The sequence below is a fragment of the Phyllopteryx taeniolatus genome, chromosome 8 (genome assembly GCF_024500385.1).
Source record: "Phyllopteryx taeniolatus isolate TA_2022b chromosome 8, UOR_Ptae_1.2, whole genome shotgun sequence".
Classification (NCBI taxonomy): Eukaryota; Metazoa; Chordata; class Actinopteri; order Syngnathiformes; family Syngnathidae; genus Phyllopteryx; species Phyllopteryx taeniolatus.
Genome location: NC_084509.1, coordinates 13,497,962 through 13,514,665, shown reverse-complemented (window position 1 = coordinate 13,514,665; position 16,704 = coordinate 13,497,962). Strand labels below are relative to the sequence as shown.

General features: G+C 41.1%; 1 protein-coding gene across 1 annotated transcript in view; it reads left to right on the top strand.

The window, feature by feature from the left end:
- si:dkey-202l22.3 (7 transmembrane receptor domain-containing protein) overlaps positions 1–16,704 on the top strand; it is a 35,694-nt gene that overhangs the window by 10,578 nt on the left and 8,412 nt on the right. Inside the window, exons 2-3 of the mRNA XM_061780911.1 lie at positions 14,719–15,187; positions 16,034–16,431. Of these exons, the coding sequence (XP_061636895.1) occupies positions 14,725–15,187; positions 16,034–16,431 (861 nt within the window). The 5' untranslated portion in view covers positions 14,719–14,724. The remainder of the gene's footprint in view (positions 1–14,718; positions 15,188–16,033; positions 16,432–16,704) is intronic.

Here is a 16,704-nt window from a genome sequence, read left to right as displayed (position 1 = left end):
TCAAGTATAAAAGCACTCACATTTGTCTAAGGAACATGAAAGTAATGATGTCAAAATGATAGTTTGAAAAAGTGGATGTGCTTTGTTTGGTCAGGAAGCACTGAAGGCGGACTCTTGCCAAAAGGCCAAAAATTGCCCATAATGTCGCTGTGGGGGGAAACACGTACCACTACTGCTCTGAAGCGTGAACAGAGAAAATTATGAATCTCTGTGAAAAACAAAATTGTGTACTGCAGGCACGCATAAGGGACTGGAGGTGGCCCACCAGCGCCTCTGTTTAATTTAACTGCAATGGAGGATGAAGTGGCTTCTACGGTCTCCACAGTGGACATGCTCAAAGTGGAACGTGGAGTAGATACAGATGAAGTTAGGTAACTAAGGTGACGCCTGAGTTTCAAGTTAGATTATAACAACCTCAATAAAAACCTTAATAAAAATATTTTTCCTTTATTGGACATTTTCCATTTCAAACTATGGCATTTGATAGCTTTCTGGATGCCTCCTATACAATAGTATTCACGGGTGTGGCATAATTTGTAACTGCAGCCAAACTTCAAGTGGAATATGATGTTTTACCTTTCCAGGGCGCTTGACCTAATACAGCATTAAAGGCGCATAAGAGGAAAAGTGATTTTAACCGATGGGAGAATGCACGACACGGAAGGCCAGATTTGACAGAGAAGGCCCACATTTAAGGATTGCTCACAACCCAGAGCGCATACCTGAAATGAAGCAAAGCAAAGCAGATTTATTTATATAGCGCATTTCATACACAAGGTACCGTCATTTCTCGTGTATAATGCGCATCCCCCCCACAATGTCAAAAGTGCGCATTATACATAGGTATAGGGGAAAATGAAAACAAGTTTTACATTTTATAAATGTATGCCGCCATCTAGAGGTTATGAAAAAGCTGTACACTTTCATTCCAATGTCACCGCCCTCTAGAGGTTATGAGAAAAGTGTACACTTTCATTCTAATATGCCGCCACCTCGAGGTTATGAAAAGGGTGAAAAACAACCATCATTAATTTCTTTATGGTTATGTTTTGTTTAATGATAATGCTTTTCTGAAAGGCTTGATAGTTTAATTTGAATCCCATTAAAATAAAATTAAATGTGTTTCGCCTAGGCCTTCATGTTTTCTTTAAAGAATTGTATCCATCTTACAAATTCTGCCTGGGTAATCAAACATATGAGCACAACTGTGTTTTCTCATTTACTAAATAAATGTAAGGCTATGAATTTCAAAATAGGAGCAAATAAATAAATAAAAGTATTACATGTTCAAATAAAGTGCTTAACTTCAGAATAATTCTTTGAAAAAATACTTCATGTTTTGATCATATGGGTAGAAGCAAAATCATGCATTGTAAAAATGCATTATATAATAACAACATAGAAGGGTTTTCCAGAGTTTTGATGTCAACGTTGGGGGTACGCATTATACACGATAAATTACTGTAACTCAATGAACATGATTTGCAAATCATTGTAATCTGTTTTTATTTATGTTTAAGACAACATCCGAACTTCATTGGAATTGGGGTTGTAAAATGAAGTAGGTAAAATCAACATAAAATAAAATGCACTGCCCACACAACACACATACATCACATCAGACATGCTAACTGGTGTTAAAAGCCAGGATAAAAAGATTGCTTTTAAGCAAGGATTTAAAATGAGACAGAGATGAGGCTTGTCTGATGTGGAGTGGCAAAACATATATAGTGCATTGCAGTAATCCAGCCGAGTGGTCACAAAGGCGTTGATTACTATTTCAATGTGCTGTTTCTAAAGTGCTATTTCTTTTGTTATAATGTATTTTCTTCCACTATTTTGTAGCCTTTTTGCAGTCTGCGCAGGCACTGCAAACAGTAGTGTAATAATACGCTGCTGGTAACACAGCATGATAGTTGTGCTGTCTGGTCCATCAATATTAGACCAATTATATTTGGGAATGACAATGACAGAGAAGCTATTGTCCCAATTCCAAACCAGTGCACTATACACATGGTTTGGGGGATATGTTTTTTGAGTGGCAATATGATGGGGTAAGATTTTAGGACATCTGCATTGCACTTCTGGGCTCAAATCTCAGCCCTCTTGTGTGGAGTTCACTTTTTTGCATAAGTTTTCTCTGGGCACGCCGGTTTTCTCACAAGACATGCACTTTGGGTTTATGAATGACTATAAATTCATTGTCCAGTGTGAATGCCCTGCGATTGACAGGTGAACATTTTAACCATATTATTACATACTTTGAAGGTTTGAAGCTTTATAATTACCATAACATTGATCGTAATATCTGTGACCCCAGCTATGACGTATATGTTAGCATTAGCTAGTGGATTTTTGTACGACAAAATTATATGATTTGGTTGGAACGGTTTGTTTTTAAATATACGTTTAATTCTAAAACTATGTGACCAAACCAAGATGGTGCCGACACAGTTAGCTAACACGCTCTAGTATTGTCCTTGTAATGGTCTTTTTCATTTGTCTTTGGAGACATTACGCGACTTACAATCGAGAAGACTAAACATTAGGGAGTCTACTACGAACCTTCTTTACTCAACTTTCACAAATCCACAAGTATCTCCGAGATACTTACTAGCAGAGCGACCGCACTCTGCGGCGCAGGGAGCAGGCGAAGATGGCGCCACAGAGGGAAGCGTGAGAGCGAGGATTTCGAACGCCACTTCCATCGATTCACCCCGCAAATCTACGCTCTCAACCCAATGAAATGGACAAGCTTCATCGGTCAAGCTTCTCCAGCTCAGCAACTCGCCTGCCATCTGCCAGTGGATTTACAGCTTTCTGACGGGCAGGAAACAGTAGGTGAGGCTGAGGGACACCACCTCGTCCACACGCACCGGGGCCCCCTAAGGATATGTCCTCTTTCCGCAGCTCTTCTCGCTCCACACGAACAACTTCACCTCAACGCACTGTCAAACTGAAACTGAACTTTGCAGACAACACCACAGTCATTGGCCTCATCAAAGACGATGATGAGTCTGTGCATTGACAAAAAGTGGAAAGCCTGGAGCTTTGGTGCGGCCAACACAGCCTGGAGCTGAACACAAAGACGGTAGAGATGATCGTGGACTTCAGGTAACACCCATCGCCACAGTTGCCCCACATGCTGTCCAACTTCCTTGTGTCAACGGTCGAGACCTTCAAGTTCCTGGGAATTATAGTCTCTCAGGACTTGAACCGGGAGACCAACAACAACTCCATCCTCAAAAAGGCCCAGCAGAGGATGTACTTCCTGCGGCTTCTGAGGAGCACGGCCTGGCACAGAAGCTGTTGAGGCAGTTCTACACAGCAGTCATTGAATCGGTTCTGTGTTCATCCATCACAGTCTGGTTTGGTGCTACCACAAAGAAGGACAAAATCAGACTGCAACGGACAGCCGAAAAAAATTTCGGTACCCAACTACCCACTCTTGAGGACTTGCACGCTGACAGGACTAAAACAAGGGAACGCAAAATCCTCTTGGACCCTCCACATCCTTGTCACCACCTATTCCAGCTCCTTCCCTCAGTTAGTTGCTATCGAACAATTCAAACTAAAACCAGCAGACATTCCAACAGCTTCTTCCCTCTTGCCATCAACCTCTTAATACAGTTGACTTACAATTTAATTGTAACATGCTGGCAGGTTTGCACATTTCAGTCGGAACACTTCTACAATATTCTTGCAGTCACGCTGCACTATTTGCATACTGTTGTTGATTACTACTGGCCACTAATGTGCTTGCGAACTCTGCACTATTTGCACAATTGTCACTGTCCCGAGTGGTACACTTTCATTGCTCAATGACTCTACATACTTGTGATTTTTAGGTTCTAAATGTATTTTGTCATAGTGGCTATTTGTTGTCATAGAGACAAATTGCTTGGGTGTCTTGTACCATACTTGGCCAATAAAGCTGGTTCTGATCCTGAGCTAGAGAATCTTTTTCATTTTGTTTTCCATGAGTGACGTTACTCAATCGTCTTCCATTTTCTTGACAGCGAGGGAGTGAGAATAGGCTCCAGAAATAACTTAAAAAGTGTGTTTTACAGTAATAAGTTGTTCCTGTGTGTTTAAAGCCTCTGGGAATGGTAAAACTGTTTTGAACATGTGTTTTATACGCTCTCTCTATTTCATGGATTTTAACCTATCGCATGTTGTATGGAATGTAAACGTTTTATCCCGCTTTTTGTACCAAAAAAAGAAAATGTGTGACTCAGCAACTTATTTCCAAAATCAATGTGTGTTAATCTGAATCATTTTGTCAGTTGTATATTTAAGGGTCTACAGATAGCAAACCATATTCCACAAGTGCAAGCTTTTATTAACAACTAAAGGCAATCACCCTCCTAGTTTGCAACACTCGGGCAAAATCAACGTAACACATCCTGTCAAATGTCAGACCTTCAAAAATAAATGCTTGTATTATAATATACACTGTACAGAGCTTCACCACACTTTCCTGGGCTACATAGTCGCTTATTTAATAGTCACATTCAATAAATAACACAAAATAGTTGAGTGTGATTGGTAAAGTCACCAAAGAAAGTGCAATGAAACTTTTGTTATACTGCATGGTTTTATTTTGAAGGCCTTACTTTTGAAAGGATGTTACGCCAATGTTGCCCCAACTTGTCCGAGTGTTGCCGAGCAGACCAGGAGTGTTGTTATTGCCTTGAGTTGTTAATAAAAGCTTGCATTATGAATATACAATGCCACCTGTTGAATCGTTTTTACACAATACAACATAGTTTAGAGTGCCAGCCATTTGACAAAGAAAGCGCTAACATTATATTGAGGCTTGACAATAACAGCATACCATAACTTACCATACTCTGGCTCCCTCCCACATTCCAACAACATGCCTGATAGGTTCATTGAAGACTCGAAATTGTCCGTAGGTGTGAATGTGAATGTCAGCCAAAGTCAGCTGGGATGGCCTCAAAGCTCACCTGCCACCCTAAAGAGGAGAAGTGCTATAGAAAATGGAAAGATAACCACATCAACGATTTCACAGGCACAAACTATTATGCCTTTTTCACCGCTTGCCGCTATAAATTCCCTTCTTTGCCTTCACTAGAACGAAGAAAACTGAAGCAACAGGTTGCTCTTCCACGAGGTGCCAAATTAGAGCAGGATTTGTTCATTGTTGTGAGTTCACACTCCATTGAATTGTTACTACGTTTACACACAGGAGGAGCAGACAGAACTCTTCGCCCTTTTTTCGAGGTGTTGAGTGAGAGAGGTGACGTGGGTTGCTTTTTAGTCCCCCCTCGCTTCTGCACTCACTCTCTCTCAGTGAATCCCCCTGACTGACTTCCCTTTTCTGTGGGCTGCTTGAGAGTGTTAATAGCTATACATTTTTTCATACGCTGTATGTAAATAAAACGGTAAAAAAAGAACGCAACATCTTTCGCAGACTTGAAGAGGGCTTTCTCCATCTTTAATTTGCAGCATCAACTGAGGTAAGTGCTTCATATTTGCACATACCAAGTACAACTGTACATTGACGTAGATTTTTACACTGTTTTTTGTCATCAATCAATAGCATTTAGGTATTGGTCTGTTAATCAAAAATGTAATGTAGGCATATCCAAAGAAACATGCTCTTAAAGAGAATGTGTGTGTGTATGTGTATATTTCTTTATTTCAAATGCACTTGAAGAAGTTGCATTTTGTCTTATAGAAAAAAAGAGACAGCATAAATTATTGGAGAATGCTTCGTTTATCTGATCTGCACAGCCATAAATTCTATGAATAAACCCATTGTTATGCTTTGCACATATTTTTTAAACACTATCCTCTGGAAAGCATAAATTGAAACAGATTTTGGTTAGATTTTTGTTGTGTCGTTCTCATATATATATATATATATATATATATATATATATATATATATATATGGCGGCACTGTGGACGACTGGGGACCCCGGGTTCAATCCCCGGCCCCGCCTGTGTGGAGTTTGCATGTTCTCCCCTTGCCTGCGTGGGTTTCCTCCCACATCCCAAAAACATGCATTAATTGGAGACTCTAAATTGCAAGTGTGCGCCTGCAAGAAGACGACGTAGCTCAAGTTGGCAACACAATTATCAATGGCGTCGCTAATTGGAAATAGGAACACACCTCCACATCCCTTAAAAGGAATGTCGCAGACTGATGTATCAAGCAAATCTTCTGCATACATTATCAAGTGAATACATTCATTAGGCGGCACGGTGGCCGACTGGTTAGAGCGTCAGCCTCACAGTTGTGAGGACCCGGGTTCAATCCCCGGCCCCGCCTGTGTGGAGTTTGCATGTTCTCCCCGTGCCTGCATGGGTTTTCTCCGGGCACTCCGGTTTCCTCCCACATCCCAAAAACATGCATGAATTGGAGACTCTAAATTGCCCGTAGGCATGACTGTGAGTGCGAATGGTTGTTTGTTTGTATGTGCCCTGCGATTGGCTGGCAACCAGTTCAGGGTGTACCCCGCCTCCTGCCCGATGACAGCTGGGATAGGCTCCAGCACGCCCGCGACCCTAGTGAGGAGAAGCGGCTCGGAAAATGGATGGATGGATACATTCATTAGGAGTTGACATGATGGAAAAAACCCATCCTGCACTGAAATCATTTTCGGTAAGTAGCTCCTTCTCATAAAAGAATCTCACTAAACTCAGTGAACGTATATCATTTGACTAAGACATTCAAAGAGAGAAAAGCAGAGGGACAACAATTAACATGACCATGAGACACTTGGATTCAATGATATTTTTTGTTGTGCAAGTTGTTGTGTCACAAGCTTAACAACGGTATGTTCAATGCATTGAAAAAAATACTTACCATTATTATAAAAGGTTACACATGAAAAAAAATCCGTGTCTTGTGCATGAAACACAAACACCTTGACAGACATTCAAAGAAAGGAAAAGCAGATCGGCAGAGACGACTATGAGACACTTGGATTCAATGCTAAAATTAGTTAATTTTGCTCAATTCATTGAAAATACATAGATGTTATTATATAATATTTCAAAGGGAAAAAAAGCACACAATTATAGTCAGACATTGTAAAAGAGCATAAAAGTGCAATTTCTTATGCAAAAACACAGATTATATAAACATAGACATTTAGTAACTATAAAAAAAACATATTACATGATAGTTTTGTATTTTGCATACTTCAATAATGTGTACATAATTTAACATTTTTCCTTCCATATTTTTTACTTTGGATTTCAAAAGGATTTTATCCATTTCAAAGCATTTAAAATAGTAATTTTTATTCTCCAAATGTTTAAGAGCACGTTTTTATATCCTCAGTACGTTTAAAATGTGTTATAAATACAGTATATATGCTTTATTATGATATCTAATTTGATATTGCAGATTTTTCCAGATATCAGGGGATTTTGTGGTGATAAATTTCCCACACAGACTAATGTTACTGCAGAGTAACTAACCATAAGCGTTAGCTAGCAGGAAAACGTTCGTAAAAGAAAGAACATGTCCAAAGTTTGTGATCGTTTCACACCTAAAAAAATAAGTAAATAAAATAATAATAATAATAAATGCAATCTGTCTACTGCAAAGCAAAACTGGCTTACGCAACTGCTATGGTAAAGTAAACACCGTTAGCTAATTTAATAAAGCATACCACTGCTAGATAGAACAAATCGTAATCACATTGAGTCTTTGTAACACGTCCCGTGACACCTCCAAAGTTGAATGCCCCTGAGGTCATAGAAATCAGAATTTGACTAAACTTTTTTATTATGGCAAGAAAGTCCCCCAAATGCATGACATCATGTGAGACCTCCGAAAATCAGCTGTTTCTTTTTCGTACTTATTTTTGTGGCTTTTTTGTGATTCTTATTCATAAAAAGGGATCAACTTTAATGAGAGGTGGTAAAAGAAGAATACGTACGGTTAAACAAGGATATACACAACCGCATTGAACAAACAATAAGCAAACAAACATCCATCCATCCATCCATTTTCTGAGCCGCTTGTCCTCACGAGGGTCGCGGGCGTGCCGGAGCCTATCCCAGCTATCATCGGGCAGGAGGCGGGGTACACCCTGAACTGGTTGCCAGCCAATCGCAGGGCACATGTAATAAGCATTTACAAACTGCCATTGGCCACAACTTGCTCCGGGTGACTCAGCACTCAGATTGGCTAAAGGCTAGCCACTTCATAGCCAGTGCTTTCCTGAGCTAGTCTCATTCGCTGACACAGGCCAGGTCCCGCCTATTAAAGTTACACACATTCCAAGTCACAGATACTCCAGTGTAGAACGTGAGGATGCCGACCCCAAGGTGACAAAAAAATAAATAAATAAAAATAATTTAAAAAAATTTAAAACTGCGCCTCACGTGCATATTTTGTATTGGTATTATGTATGAAGGGCGGCACGGTGGTTGACTGGTGAGAGCGTCAGCCTCACAGTTCTGAGGACCCGGGTTCAATACCCGGTCCCGCCTGTGTGGAGTTTGCATGTTCTCCCCGTGCCCGCGTGGGTTTTCTCCAGACACTCTGGTTTCCTCCCACATCCCAAAAACATGCATTCATTGGAGACTCTAAATTGCCCGTAGGTTTGACTGTGAGTACGACTGGTTGTTTGTTTGTATGTGCCCTGCGATTGGCTGGCAACCAGTTCAGGGTGTACCCCGCCTCCTGCCCGATGACAGCTGGGATAGGCTCCAGCATGCCCGCGACCCTAGTGAGGAGAAGTGGCACAGAAAATGGAAGGATGGATATTATGTAGGAAGTTTTAAAATATACAGTGTATGAATAATAAAATAAATGTATATGGTTATGACTTCGCAGACTCTCAGGGAAATATTCACTCATAAATTACTCTCGCGATACTCAATGAATGGTTTTGCATTAATTTGGCCAACACATTCAAAAGACAAAAGCAAAGGGACAAGGATCCCACCATGAGGCACTTGTATTGAATGCTCTTTTTGTTGTGTAAGCTGTTGTATGGCAAGTTTAAGTATGCTCAAATCATTGAAAAAAAAAATACTTCACATTATTGCACAACCTTGCAAATAAAAAAAAATACAGAATTGGTATATTAAAATAGCATTTTCAGTGCAGTTACTTCAGCAAAAAAAAACGGGGAAAAAATGAATTAGCAGAAAAGATATGCTTTTCCAAAAACCATCCATCCATTTTCTATAGCACTTGTCTTCATTAGCGTCATGGATGAGTGAGAGCTAGCTACCCAATCGCAGAATTATACATAAATAAATCTCGCATTGAGCATTGCATTTTGGTCCTACCTCGCATAGTTCATGGCAGGAAACAACCTTGTTTTATATTCACAGGCACTTTCACATTCTAAAAGCCATTTGGGAGCAGGAAAATATTTGTTTAATCAATATGTTTCCCTGCAAGCTAAACATTGCCTGCAAATATGAACCAGTTGTTCTTGCAGGCCAATATCAACATTTCAGCTTTCAACTGCTTTAATACTAACCAGAGCTTTAACCAATATAAAAGCAGAGCTGTGTATGGGTGAAAAATAAGAAATTGTGAAGGTGAGACAAGATAGAAAATCAATTGGAGCCACGGGGCAAACATTGGCCATTGCTAATGCAACCATTTGGTATCTGCTGAAGAAGTAAGCATCCATTCATCCAGCTATTTTCTTATAACGCCGCTTGCTCAGGCACACTCAGCTGAACAACCATGAGAGAAAAAAAACAATTTGGAATAAAAAAACAAATATGCCACAAATGTACAGAGTATAAAACATCATTTAAGACATTGTGACGTAAGCGTACTCACTCCAGCGGTATCGCAATACTTTTGAATGTGTTTAGAAAAAATGTAGTTGTACAACACACACTGCTACCTTTCAGGCAGCTGTGCGGGTAGTTTAATAGCATTTCCATACTGGTTTTTTTGTGTGTAATGACAGTATTGCTATTTTAAAAAGGAGATTTTCAGTTGAACAAATCAAATAATTGGACATGGAAATTGGACATTAATAAGATTTTTAAAAAATAAGGCCACTTAGTGGTGCAGAGCATCGCCACTGCTGCAGGATGGATCAAGAACAAACTAGCATCTGTCCTTTCTTCAGCCTGTTCGCTCAATTCATGAAATGGGCAACAGTGGAGAAGCATGCTCAGCTTTCCTGGCCGCGTCCCAAGATCAGCACTAACATGCTCATGGTTTATGCTTCGTATTTTGGCACATGGTAGCTTGTAACTGTTGGAAAACAGAAATATACTATCATCATCACGAAGCTATTTTTTTTGCAATCTTGACATTGTCTTTAAATCATGAGGAGGAGACAACATGTGATGCACTTTTATTTGGACCGCAATGTTTCTTTGTTTTTTTTAATGTCTAAACTTGCCACAGAATGTAGTTGTCGCTAGTCTGCTAAAGACTATTAGCTTGCTAGTTCCTGTCATCCCTATACATGAGCCTGAGTATGGACGACTTTGAGGGTCAGAAATTGTAAAAGATGAACTTATGTTGCATTAGTGAGTAATTTGACTGGGTTATATCTTAGCGGGTGTATATAGTACACTTGCAGGGTCACTTTCATCTCAGCACGCCTAAAAATACCACTAGTTCAGGGGCGGAAACATCATTGGGTAAATACAGGCAATTACTCGGGGTACTGAGACTTCCAGAGGCCCACAAACGTATCTGAAATACTGATTAATGAAGTTGTCTTAGATTTAAAGCGATTGTTTTTGTTTTGCTCTTAAAATCACATGGTGAAAAACGCATCCAAATGCTGAAGCTATCATGATGCTCTCGTGCTACGCCCTCCTATCTCATTCAATGGACTATTCCATCTTCATAGTCCTTTTTAGTTGATGCTAAGCACTAATATTCAAAATGATGAATGTGGATGGCCGAGTGACCCAAATGTCTAAATCCCCCCCGCACTAGTGACAGTAGTAATTGAAGCCCGCTTTCCATCCATTAATCCATTTTCTACACCGCTTATCCTCATTAGGGTCACGGGTATGCTGGAGCCTATCCCAGCTAACTGTAGGCAGGCGTTGGGGTACACCCTGGACTGGTTGCCAGCCAATTGCCGGGCACATCAACTAAACAAACAACCTTTCGCACTCACATTCATACCTACGGACAATTTAGTCTTCAATAAACCGACTGTGCGTGTTTTTGGGATGTGATACGGTCGTGAATACAAACATGTAATATTGAGTGTTTGCCTTCAATCCAAAAGATCCAGCCTAAAATCGATGTCATTGTCCATTCCAACTGCAACGCACTATCCTGACTAAATAAGCGGATTATTATTAAAAAAGAATAATGTGACATGGATCGAATTGGATTGAGGTTACAAACTCTTATTTCCATATTTAAGTATTGATATTGTTGTTGTATTAATAATGTCATGGTAATGCATGACTCCATCCATCAATCCGTTTTCCGAGCCGCTTCTCCTCACAAGGGTCGCGGGCGTGCCGGAGCCTATCCCAGCTATCATCGGGCAGGAGGCGGGGTACACCCTGAACTGGATGCCAGCCAATCGCAGGGCACATACAAACAAACAACCATTTGCACTCACATTCATACCTACGGGCAATTTAGAGTTAGAGTCAATTAACCCACCATGCATGTTTTTGGGATGTGGGAGGAAACCGGAGTGCCCGGATTGAACCCCGGTCCTCAGAACTGTGAGGCAGACGCTCTAAACCAGTCATCCACCATGCCGCCATGCATGACTCATATTCTATTAATATTTGATCAAGATCACATTCTATTTGTCCCTGTAATACTAATGCCTTTAGTCCTGCTTGTGATGCTTTTCTTGCCTTTTCTCCATGGGCACCATTTACTGATGCTGTGACAGTAGTGAGTGGGCTTGGACTGCTATTTGAGGAGAAAGGCATGCATTTGATGTCTTGCTGCATGCTGCTTCTGAAAGCATTACAGGCAATGAAATGTCAATGCTCGGGCAGAACAATCAGTTAAAAATAACTTCTGCACCTCGGCTTTCCATTTTTTACTGTATGTCCATCTCTTCAGCTACTTTAGAGACATGTTGGTTTGAAACGTCACTGTGGTCGAGATGCTTTTTAGACCTTCTACACTCAGTGACCACCCTGCATCGTCTGCCTTGGTGAACTTGAGCATTTAGAGAACTACTGTTGCATCTTTTGTATTGAGTCCCATAGTGAAAATACATGTTTGAAGTGAAAATGTAACTGATTCTTATACAGAATGTGCCGAAACAATTTGAATGTACATTGTAATGTATTGCATTGTTGATGGGCGGTACAAGAAAAGAACATTGTTTAGTAATGTAATCTTTTTTTTTCTTTTTTTTTGTGAACAAGGGAATAACAGTAGTGATATTTTAATACCCACGATGCACTGCGGGTCCAATTAAGAATGAATTATGTTAATCACAATCCAAGTTTTAACTTCTGTATTTGACACAATATTACATGTAAAAATGAGTCCATATAGTTAAAAAAAACGTGAAATTTAACCATTGAAACTTTGAATTAAATGAAAGATTCTTTAGTTGCAATGTCTTGGGCTTCGGTCTTTTTGGTGCTTAATTGTGTATGATTAGGTCATATGTTATTTAGGAGCTAGAGCTGCACGTCTACCTCTCAGTTCTGTGGTTCGGTCTTTCAATGTGGGGTCCAGCCTTTCTCGTGTGGAGTTTGCATGTTATCCCCAGGTTTGCATACATACTTCCTCCCATGTCCCAGTACCTCTAACTTTTCCAAAGATGTAAATGGGATTGTAATGGTTAACTGTCTATTGACCGGCGACCAAAGTAAGCTGGGATAAGCCTAAGACCCTAAAAAGGGGTTATGTGCAACCAACGGCATTTGACAAAACAGGTCAAAGCACTTCTTTCTGGTTCAGGTGACTGGCAGAGCCCAATGGCAGAAGACCAGGACAAAGCAACTGTACAATTTTGTAATTATTATTATTGTTTTACACAGCCCGCGACTCTAGTGAGGAGAAGCGGCTCAGAAAATGGATGGATGGATGTTTTACACAGGATGTCTTCAAGAGTTTACCAAAGACGACCATATCCGATGTTTAGGCTATCCGATTTCTATCAATAAATCTTCAAATCAAATCAGTCTTCAAATCTCGAAGGTTCCGTTGGCTTTTTTTTTCACCTACCTTTAGTTTCAGGCTGGGCCTTTCTAGCAGCTTTGTTTATTTTCTTTGAAACCAAATGAGAGTTATTATCCTGCTGAAATGTCCACCCTCGTTTCATTTTCATCATCCTCGTAGATGGCAGCAGATTTTTGTCACGAATGTCTCGGTACATTTGCCCATTCATCCTTCCTTCAATCATGTGAAGTTTCCCATTAACATTTTCTGAAAAGCAGCCCCACACCATATTGTTCCCACCTCTGAACCTAACTGTCGGAATGGTGTTTTTAGGGTGACGTACAGTGCCATTTCTCCTCCAAACGTGGTGTGCATTCTGGCATCCAAACAGTTCAATTTTGCTCTCATCAGACCAGACTATATTCTCCCAGTATTTAACTGGCTTGTCCAAATGTTGTTCAGCAAACTTTAAACAAGCTTTGACATGCTTTTTTTTTCCCCCAGCAATGGGGTCTTGCATGGTGAGCGTGCATACAGGCCATGGCGGCGGAGTGCATTACTCACTGTTTCCCTTGTGACAACAGTGCCTGCTAATTCCAGGTCTTTTTGAAGCTCTCCACAGGCGGTCCTTGGCTCTTGGACAACTCTTCTGATTATTCTTTGCACTCCTCTGTCAGAAAATCTTGCCAGGAGCACCTGATCGAGGCAAATTTATGGTGGTATGATTGGCTTTCCACTTATGTATTATGGCCCCAACCGTGCTCACTGGAACATTCAGAAACTTTGATATGCGTCGGTAACTAATGCCATCGTTATGTTTTGCAACAATTACTTCGCGATGGTGTTGAGACAGTTCGTTGCTCTTACCCATTATGAGATGTGTCTTGACTCACAACTTGGCAATGAGACCTTTTTGTCGGCCATCAATTAGCACCAAACCAGCTGATATTCATTTGCACTGACAAGGGGCTGGATTGCTGTTTGATTATTGATAGATTTTAGGTGTTGTTTTGGCTTTCCATGCCTTTTTGCACCTCCCGTTCTTCATGTGTTCGATACTTTTCCCCTGTCATTTCAAATTTTTACGCACAATTTAATTTCTGAGCTTGTTTTTTCTCCTTTCTTTGTATGTATGGATAACTTGGGTTTTTCCCAAACTGGTGAAATGTTCAGGTCAATAGCACCTTTGGAAGTATATTTAGTGAGAAAAACGGTGACGTGTTAAATACTTATTTCAGCCGCTGTGTATGTGTGTGTGTGTGTGTATGTATATATATCATCATCATCATCATCATCATCATCAGCCATTATCAATATCCACTGCAGGATGAAAGCCTCTTCTTCACATTTCCAACTACAATGACATATTGCAATTTGTTGCCAGTGTATTCCGGTGTGTTTAATGATTTCAACTATCCATCTACTTTGAGGTCTTCGCCGTGCTTGCTTTGTGTCCAGTGGTATCTGTATATATTGCCACTTTTTGCACAGATTTGTTGCCAAAAATAAAAAAGAACCAATCCATTTAGAAACAAATCCACATGAAATAGACACATTCAATTTGCTTTAGTGCCAAGTGCTGTGTTGAACACACCGTGTGCCTTGATTAACGATGGACTTGTCCTTCTACTCCCCAGGCAAGCATGGACATCCTAATGAAAGAAGGCCTCACAGTGAGCGACAACACGAGTCACAGAGCAGACCAAGACGTGGTGGCCGGAAGCAAAAGTCAAGCTCTGAACCAGAGTGACCCACTGGACATTTTCATTGGCATGGAGCTTTTGCTTCGTTTCAAACCTCTCTTCATGTCTCTCTACTGCCTCGTGGTGGTCATAGCCAGCATGGGGAACTTGTTCCTGTTGACTTGCATCCTGGTGGACAAGAAGCTCCACAACGCCACTAACTTTTTCATCGGTAACTTGGCCGCTGGAGACCTGCTGATGTGTTTGAGCTGCGTGCCGATGACAATGTCCTATGCCTTCGGCAGCCAAGGGTGGGCTTTTGGGAGTCCCCTGTGTCACCTGGTGCCCCTGGTGCAATGCGCCACTGTGTTTGCGTCAGTGCTTTCCCTCACGGCCATCGCGGTGGACCGATATGTTGTCCTCGGTAAGACAAATTATTGGCAATCATACCTGGAGGTTTCTTTCCAGCTCCCTTATGCTCCCAATTTCCGTTTTGGTGAGCCACACCCCCTGACTGACCAATCACTGTGAGAGCATAAAACACTGTGTAGAATGTACGATTTTGTTTTGAGTTGTTGTTTTCTTAGGTGTTTTTTTAAAGTTCCCATATTTTGGCTATTTAGACTCCCATAAAGTGATGTTCTAACATAGACTTAGTATAAAAGTGTTAATTTAATTTCCAAAAAAAAAAACAATCTTGGTTTTGTCATAGGAGTGTCCAAAAAAGCCCGCTCTGACAGCCCCCTCTGTTTGACTCCGTTTGTGTGTGCTTTGTCTATGTTTGGCAAAGAAAGTAAATGTAAGAAAGTAATTCAATACTTGATTGACGCAAGATGCATGAGAAACTATGGTTTTCCCATTCACACTGTGGACAATTTAGAGCAGATGCTGTTCAAACGATGGCCAGGGAGCCATTTGCGGCCGGCTGTCCGTTTTATTGAATTGTTTTTATTTACATTTTTTTGCAGCCACGGCACATACTAAAACTGACGCCTGACAGAATCCATATAGTTAGCCCGCATTGCACTGCTTTCTTTATACACTGGGTGGAAAGGTAGGCAGAAGAGAAGAAATTTGTTGTAATTTCTCGCGACATTGTTTTCCACCAATTACGCATCATTCAGTAAAATGCGCATCGGCGTACCGTGGGACCGCTCATCTGCGAGGCAGACGTACTAAACACTATTCACCATGCTGCCCTGTATGGAATGTGTTGCTTCTATTGTGTGACATCTTCTCTCAGTGATCATTTCTGGTTGTATTCATTCAGCTCATCCGGTGCGTAGGCGGATTTCTTTGTGGGGTTGCGGTGCAGTGACCCTGGCCATATGGCTTTTATCCGTGGCCTTGGCCGCTCCTCCGTCCTTCTACACGCACTACTTGGACCTACGGCCCAGCGGCATGGACCTGGTGGTCTGCGAAGAGTTCTGGCCGGAAAGCGGCAACCTGCGACTGCTTTACTCCTGCTTCATCCTCATCACCTCCTACATGATCCCGCTGCTGTCCGTGAGCATCTCGTACTGCGCCATCAGCGTCAGCCTCAAGCGCTATTCTGTGCCCGGGGAGGAGACTAGCAGGAAGCGGCACTGGAAGCAAAAGCGGAGGAAGACCTTCTCTCTGTTGATGGCATCAGTGCTGGCATTTGCTCTGTGTTGGCTCCCTTTGCAGGTGAGATGATGCATGAGAAAGTCTCTCCATTAACCTTTCTTATGCCTTTTTACGCATCATTTGGAGACATATTAAGGCTATCAAATCCATCAAAAGGATTAACTGTCCATTAAAAGATGATCTTTCTAAACAATGTGATTAGAGAAGCTAATCTTTGTCACTATACAGATATTAGGTCCACAATGAGCCATGCAAAAGAGTAGATCATCAGTAGGAATGGCAAGGCAGGCATGTCTTCTGTAAGGGCAATTTGTGCCAACTGGGTTATAAAAT